General features: G+C 46.2%; 1 protein-coding gene across 2 annotated transcripts; it reads right to left on the bottom strand.

Moving 5' to 3' along the window:
* Positions 1 to 5,064: 5,064 nt before the first annotated feature.
* Positions 5,065 to 7,215, bottom strand: LOC119661000 (BLOC-1-related complex subunit 6). Of its 2 annotated transcripts, XM_038070106.1 has the most exons (6): positions 6,853 to 7,215; positions 6,524 to 6,794; positions 6,169 to 6,279; positions 5,862 to 6,067; positions 5,380 to 5,540; positions 5,065 to 5,304 (listed from the first exon to the last, which is right to left on the bottom strand). In XM_038070106.1, the coding sequence occupies exons 1-6, from the start codon at positions 6,877 to 6,879 to the stop codon at positions 5,259 to 5,261; spliced, it is 822 nt and encodes a 273-aa protein (XP_037926034.1). In that variant the 5' UTR covers positions 6,880 to 7,215; the 3' UTR covers positions 5,065 to 5,258. The 2 variants fall into 2 exon arrangements, with proteins under 2 accessions (XP_037926034.1, XP_037926035.1); XM_038070107.1 differs by lacking the exon at positions 6,169 to 6,279 and having other exon boundaries at positions 6,853 to 7,212.

The raw sequence follows: 7,215 nt of genomic DNA, 5'->3' as shown, positions 1-7,215 counted from the left end.
TTATGCGTTTCCGTAGCCTACATAACGACGAAATCTATGAGCGATACCATGACCGTCAGGTTGTGGATAAAATCCAGCTCAATAGGGTGCGGTGGGCGGGTCACTTAATCCGTATGGATGAGGATGATCCCGCCCGGAAAGTCTATAAGGGCAATATCTGTGGTAGAAAAGAAGACGAAGCAGACCCTGCTTAAGATGGAGTGATGGCGTAGTCCAGGACGTCAGACAGCTTTTAGGAATATCGAATTGGTGGACCTCGGCGCAAAACCGGGATATCTGGAGTTCCTTATTAAGGCAGGCCTAGACCGGATACCGGTTGTTGCGCCGTTGATGATGATGATGATAACCTTAATTTCAAAAAAGGGGGAAAATTCGTGATCACTACCATCTGGGGAGGATCTGAGCTACAAAATGGTACGTAGGTTGGGTTGCGTAGAGGCCAGGAAAACTCCCAACCTTTCCAGCAATCCTGGATAAACTTTGATCCCTTGTAACGCCGTTAGTAATGCGAATTTCCAGAAAACGAGCGAAATTCGTGATCACCACCATCGCCGGGGTCCCACCTTTAAAACCCCGTATAGGTTGGCGTGATCACTGCTATCGGGGGAGGGTCTGAGCTTCAAAATGGTATGTAGGCTGGCTTGTGTGGGTCCCAGGAAAATTCCCGACGTTTCCAGCAATCCTGGAGAAACTAATCCGAGAGTCTCTCGCCGAGCTAGCGAAAATCGTGATCACCACCATCGCCGGGGTCCCAACTTCAAAACCCCGTGTAGGTTGGCGTGATCACTGCTATCGGGGGAGGGTCTGGGCTTAAAAACGGCATTTCGTTCAAAGAGTGTGGGTGTGAGGAAAATAGTTGAAATTTCGAGGAAACTTAGGAAAAATTATAAACCCTTGTAACGCTGTTAATATTCAAAATTTCTAGAAAAAATGCTTAATTCGAGATCACTGCTGTCGGGGGAGGGTCTGAGCTTCAAAATGCTATGTAAGTTGGAGGGTCTGGGTGCCAGGAAAATTCCTGAAATTTGGAGAAACATTGGGAAAAAGTTTAAACGCTTTCAACGCCGCTAATATCCTTAATTTCGAAAGAAGGGGGGAAAAATCGTGATCACTACCATCAGGGGAGGATCTGAGCTACAAAATGGTACGTAGGTTGGGTTACGTAGAGGCCAGGAAAACTCCCGACGTTTCCAGGAATCCTGGATAAACTTTGATCCCTTGTAACGCCGTTAGTATTGCGAATTTCCAGAAAACGAGCGAAAATCGTGATCACCACCATCGCCGGGGTCCCAACTGTAAAACCCCGTATAGGTTGGCATGATGACTGCTATCGGGGGAGGGTCTGAGCTTCAAAATGGTATGTAGGTCGGCTTGCGTGGGTCCCAGGCAAATTCCCGACGTTTCCAGGAGCCCTGGAAAAGCTTTGATCCCTTGTAACGCTGTTAGTAATGCGAATTTCCAGAAAGCGAGCGAAATTCGTGGTCACCACCATCGCCGTAAAACCCCGTGTAGGTTGGCGTGATCACTGCTATCGAGGGAGGGTCTGGACTTAAAAACGGCATTTCGTTCAGAGAGTGTGGGTATCAGGAAAATAGTCGAAATTTCGAGGAAATTATAAACCCTTGTAACGCCGTTAATATTCTAGAGGCTTAATTCGTGATCACTACAATCGGGGGAGGGTCTTAGCTTTAAAATGGTAATGGTGAACTAAAAGGGTAGGTAGATAGGTATCAGTGGCCGCTCCGAGGAGCCCAGTTAGTGCTTTGATGCGCCGTTTTGATGCCACAAACTCCTAAGGCCGTGACTGTTGTTATGGGAGCAGGGAGGCAGGGTCCAGCCGGTTTGGATTCACAAAGGCAAGCAGCTCTCCGACCCTGCAGCTAGAAATTTCTCTGAGGTCCCCAAAAAAAAAAATGGTTTACCCAGTGTCCGCAGCCTGACTCTAGCTAGAGCTGGGCAAACGCAGAGAAGGTGCATGAGGATTTTCCTTCCTTCTCCGCAGCTTCGACAATGTTGTAGGGTATGCCGAGCCTAGCGGCATGGTCCCTTATGGGCCAGTGCCCCGTGCAGACCGCCGTAACCTTGAATGCATTTGCACGCATCTGGCACTGGAGCTCTCGTGATCGGGCTATGTTATAAGCGGGCCAAATTCTCCTTGACTTAGCATAGCCTGAGAGCCTTCGCCATTTTAGGCCCGCGGCTGCTAGGTAGTGCGAGTAGACTCGGCCCCCGACAGCCGCAAGCGGAACATCGATGGTATTCGCCGAGGGACTGCCAAGAGCAGAGCCTTGCCTAGCCAATCCGTCAGCCCGCTCATTCCCCTCTGTGTTCCTATGCCCGGGAACCCAGAGGAGAGTGACCTTGAACGTGCCGCCCAGACGGTTGAGCGCGTCTCTGCACTGCCCCACAAGCCGGGAAGATGTCGTCGTTGAGTACAAGGCCTTGATGGTCGCTTGGCTGTCGGTCAGAATGGCTATGTTGACCTCAGGGATCGTCAACGATCCTTCATGGGTCGTTTACGATACGGAGAGTGGCGTCCCCGAGGTGCCCGAGCAAGTAGTTCTGACCCCCTAGCTGGCATAATACTTGCGTCCTAGGTAGTAGCCTCGAGAAAGTTTCTCGGTGAAGAGCGAACTGCTAATGACCGATACACGCCGGGACACACTGGGAGTCCCCGGAGCCGTCGACAACTCCCTGTCGACGTCGATGGTGTGATGTGAGCCTAGCTCTGCCAAGTTGGCAGTTGTGGCGTGTATCAGGAGCCAGCCCCTTCGGGACCCTGGTCGGGTAATGTGCATGGAACCGGTGTTAGTAGACCGCATTGCCCCGAGCGAGCGCTGATCCGTCCGTGAATTCCGGGATCAGCTAAGCGTAGGTCAGGCCTCGGGGAACTGGGGTAGGGGTTGTGTCCCCGAAGGTATACCCGTTCCTGACTATTGCGGCCCGCTCCCTTGCACACGATGCACTGGTAAACAACTCAAATGGAGAATAAAAACGAACGAAACGAGGAGATAGTGGAAATGGAGAGTGAGCTGGCTGCGTTTATTCGCAGCACGAAAATGCGCCGTTCGCCCCAGCGCCCAGCGAAGGACGCAACAAGGGCTGAAATATCCGACAAGACATCGGGACGCGCAGACGGAGAGAAAGACTCAGAAAGTGATGCGGCACCTGCAACACAGATAGGAACCCAGATCATACAGCACAGTGCTGTAATTGGGGAAAAAGGCACAGTGGAAACTGCCGAAGCTAATAAAATGGTTTCGAATATAAGCCGAGTGGGAGGACTGTCGATTATTCTGGCGCAAGCGGAAGAGGAAAGACTTATTAAAAAATGCACGGCGGTAGTGAAGCACATGCGATCTTCGACGTTCCTTCAGAAAAACGTCGGTAAGGGGGTGAAAAACGGGCTAATGGAACTGGAAGAGCTCCTGGACAGGATTTCATACTATAGGCGAACATGGAAAGTAAGACAAAATCCGCAGGAAGCAGAAACAACCGCGCTTTGGAGAACATCACGAGTACCAAACGGATCGTTGACAGCCCATTGCAGAGCGAACTTGGTAAAAAACGAAAGGAGGAAGGGACATCTGAAGGAGACTTCACTCAGGTACTCTGCAGGGCTGAAAAGAAGAAGGCGAAGAGGATCAAAATACAACAACACGTCGCGCCATCAGAAAAACCTCTGCCTAAAACTAAGGCGGACACGAAGGACGGAGTGCCAAAAGAAAAGGTGGGGAGACGAAGGAGGACTAGACCGCCAGCTTTGCTTATTAAGCCGACGGAAGGCAAGACTTTTGCGGAAGTCCTCAGCGAAATCCGTTACAAAATCAAACCCGAAGACAACGGAGCGGAGGTGTCTTCCATACGTAAAACGAAGGGTGGTGGAGTCTTAGTCGAACTAGGCCCGAAGACTATAAATAAAGTCACGTTCTGTGAAGCAGTCAAGGGGCTTCTAGAAGAAAAAGCTTTGGTCTCTAGTCTGGAACCCACGTGTGCTTTAGAAATACGAGACCTTGACTGTCTCACGGAAAAGAACGAAGTAGAAGAGGCCATCAAACGCCCAGACCGCCCAGACGGTTGAGCACGTCTCTGCACTGCCTCACAAGCCGGGAAGATGTCGTCGTTGAGTACAAGCCCTTGATGGCCACTTGACTGTCGGTCAGAATGGCTATGTTACGCTTGGGGTTAGAATCACGCTCCAGCCATGGACAGACTTCCAATATCACCAGTACTTCCGCCTGGAATACACTAACGAAACCTGAGAGACCATACGACTTGGATACACCGTGTGTATTCGAGAAAACTAAAAACTAAATACAATTAATGTCTATACAATTGTCCATTTTCCTACAGGGTAAAGTTCAAGTTGCTGCAAAGTAACCATTTCGCGGATTCAGGAAGTTGATTTGAATGTGCTGAAGAAAATGCATGAGTTTCCATATGTTTGCAATTTGCGGAAATAATTGGTCGGGAACATGACGGGGGAAATGTATACTGGGAATGATACGATGGAGACATTTATCTTGTAAACATTCTCTTGCCTGGAAAAAATTAGCTTATTATAGCCTCCCGCCTGAAGGAAATCAGCTAAAGGGTCCAGTGCTTTCGTGCTGAAGAGTTCCAAACGACTAAGATAAGATGATGTTGTAGATGTGATCTACTGAGATGGGATGAAGGATCACTAATGATGAATGCGTGATCATTTTATTATTAATATGGTGTACAGCAACGGGGCAGAAGAAGAAAGCAACGAATATCCATGGTGAACCGCCATTCGAAACAAAGGCAACGGTCACCCCAGTGTCAGCGCCAAAATAAACAACTCCGAATGATTTTTAACAAGCATCTATTCCATTAATTTTTCTATTCAATTTACAACAATTTATTTATTCATACGTATTTATAATAATAATCGTTGGCGCAACAATCCATATTGGATCACGGCCTTGGAAGTGTGTTAGAGCATTTCATTCAAGACCGTAACGGTACACCACGGTACACTGTAGGAGACAATGTGGTCAGTATTGCGCTCGCCCGAGATTATTACCCTGATTTGACACAGGTACTCATTGACAGCTGAGTCGACTGGTGTGTCCGACGTCAAATCATGATACAAATCCCACTGCCACCAGTGAGATTTGAATCGCGACCTTCCGTACGACAGCCTAGTGCTCTAACCACTCAGCTATCATTACATATTATATTTATCACAGTGTCAGGGAGGAATTAAAGATACTCTAGTGATAGAATTTTTCGCATTACATGTTACTCTCCAACATATCCACGAGTCTTTTGATTTCCCGTCTGATAAAAGAAAGAAGAAAGCATAAATTCAATCTTTTTACACATTTTATAAGCCAAATAATAATTAGCGCTTACATTCGTGTAGCTAATTGTTCTGTAGGTTTCATTGATTTCGATATCTCCTCAGTTTTTGCCATGATTGTGTACATGCTTTTGATATTTGCATCCATGCTGTCGGTAAGCTTGTTCACGGCATTCTTGTGAATTTCCACATTATCGGCGGTTATTGATGATATCTTTGCGAGATTTTTGAATTATATTAATTTTTAATTCGAATGGAGGGTATGGAGGTGTAAGGAGGGGTTTGGTTGCTTTTAAAGGTTTTGTGGAGAACATCCACTACGAGCTTTTCGTAGATTATTCTTTAGTCAGCGAAGAACTTGAATTGATGAAGTGAAAAACCTATTTTCCTTGATCATACCGTCTTCACCCATCCCATCACTGGCCATAGTTCTGAGCGAAGAACTATGGCCAGTGTTAAAGAAAGGAACTGGCCATCGAAACATCTTGCTCGATATTTTCGGGGGAAAATTTGCAAGCCAACCTGAAACACTTACTGAATGTAGTAAATTACAAAGATTCTCCGTTAGATTATCCAACGAAGCAGCCAAGTACTGGGCCTCGATTTCAATATCATTTAAAACATTGGAATCGACCTGAGGCTGTTGCTGTTGTGCCGATGTTCCGAAAAACGAACGGGTTGGACCCAAACCGCCCGATGACGATGGTGTGCTGTTATGCCGTAAGTAGAGACCACCAATGTCTAGGAAGAATGAAATCTTGGATAAGAACATTTAAATTGTTTGATATCCAAGACAAGCGTGTCTTTTGTGCAAAACATAGGATAGGACATGTACTATGTACCTTTTCTGGTAACCGGACTAGAAAGCTTAATCTTATATTCAAGATTTTCCGTAACAAAATGCGTCATTTCACCATCTTTGCTCACAATACCATCCAGATTATAGGGAAATGCTAAATGCATGCCAAATGAGATGAACAGAAAGATGAGTTAGATTTTGTTATCGTGTGGATGAGGTAGAAGTAATGTTATAGTATTTTGAGCTTGTTCAATTAGAAACTACTCGTTAGTGGTTGATTCGGTTAACTAGACCCAATCATTTGTTATCTTTTAAATCCTATGCACATTTCGCAACCCATTTTTCCCATGTTTTCTTCCCTTTCTTCTCTGGCAAGATAGGAAAGGTATTGGTCTTACTTCTGTCGCCTACAAGGGAGTCAGGTCGTCGATGTTCCCAGTTTCTATTGCCGCTACTTTCACCGCCACCCTTTGCTGCTCCAATACTATCCGAATAGTCGGACGTTGACATATTATTGTTAGGAATCGGACTGATATCGATTTGTCGTGATATTTCCATGTAAGAGTCGGTCATGCTTCCATCATCCGCGGATATTTCATCGGGATCGCCACGATATTCACTTAAGGGTGAAGTATTATCCTGGCATTTACTTGATGTGAATGGGTTCACCTTTTGAAAAATGGAGATGTAATCATCGTATCACATTAAACGTGGAAATTGGACTCACTTTTTCGTCACTGCTTTCATTCGACATTTGACTAAATATATGTCGTCACAAGAAAGTATTCGTACGTCCAGACTGTCACTGCTTCAAATGCAATACCACCCCCAGTGCTAGACTCCTTCTCACTGACTAAGCGACACGAGAATCCACCATCAGGAATTGAAAGAGTTGTTTACTATGGCGATATGACACTCAATTTCTGTCAAAAATTACGCCCGAAATATAACACCGGAATGAATGCGTGTGTACGCAATGGGGCGAGCTGTCAAATGAAATTCATTACACGGACTTGTATGAAGCAAAATATATCAAATCCGATACGCAATGCGGCACGCAGAAAAGTTTGGAAAATTAAACTTTTACAAT

This window comes from Hermetia illucens, chromosome 7 (genome assembly GCF_905115235.1).
Source record: "Hermetia illucens chromosome 7, iHerIll2.2.curated.20191125, whole genome shotgun sequence".
NCBI lineage: Eukaryota > Metazoa > Arthropoda > Insecta > Diptera > Stratiomyidae > Hermetia > Hermetia illucens.
The sequence above is the reverse complement of the archived record's forward strand: the minus strand, read 5'-3'. Positions and strand labels throughout refer to the sequence as shown.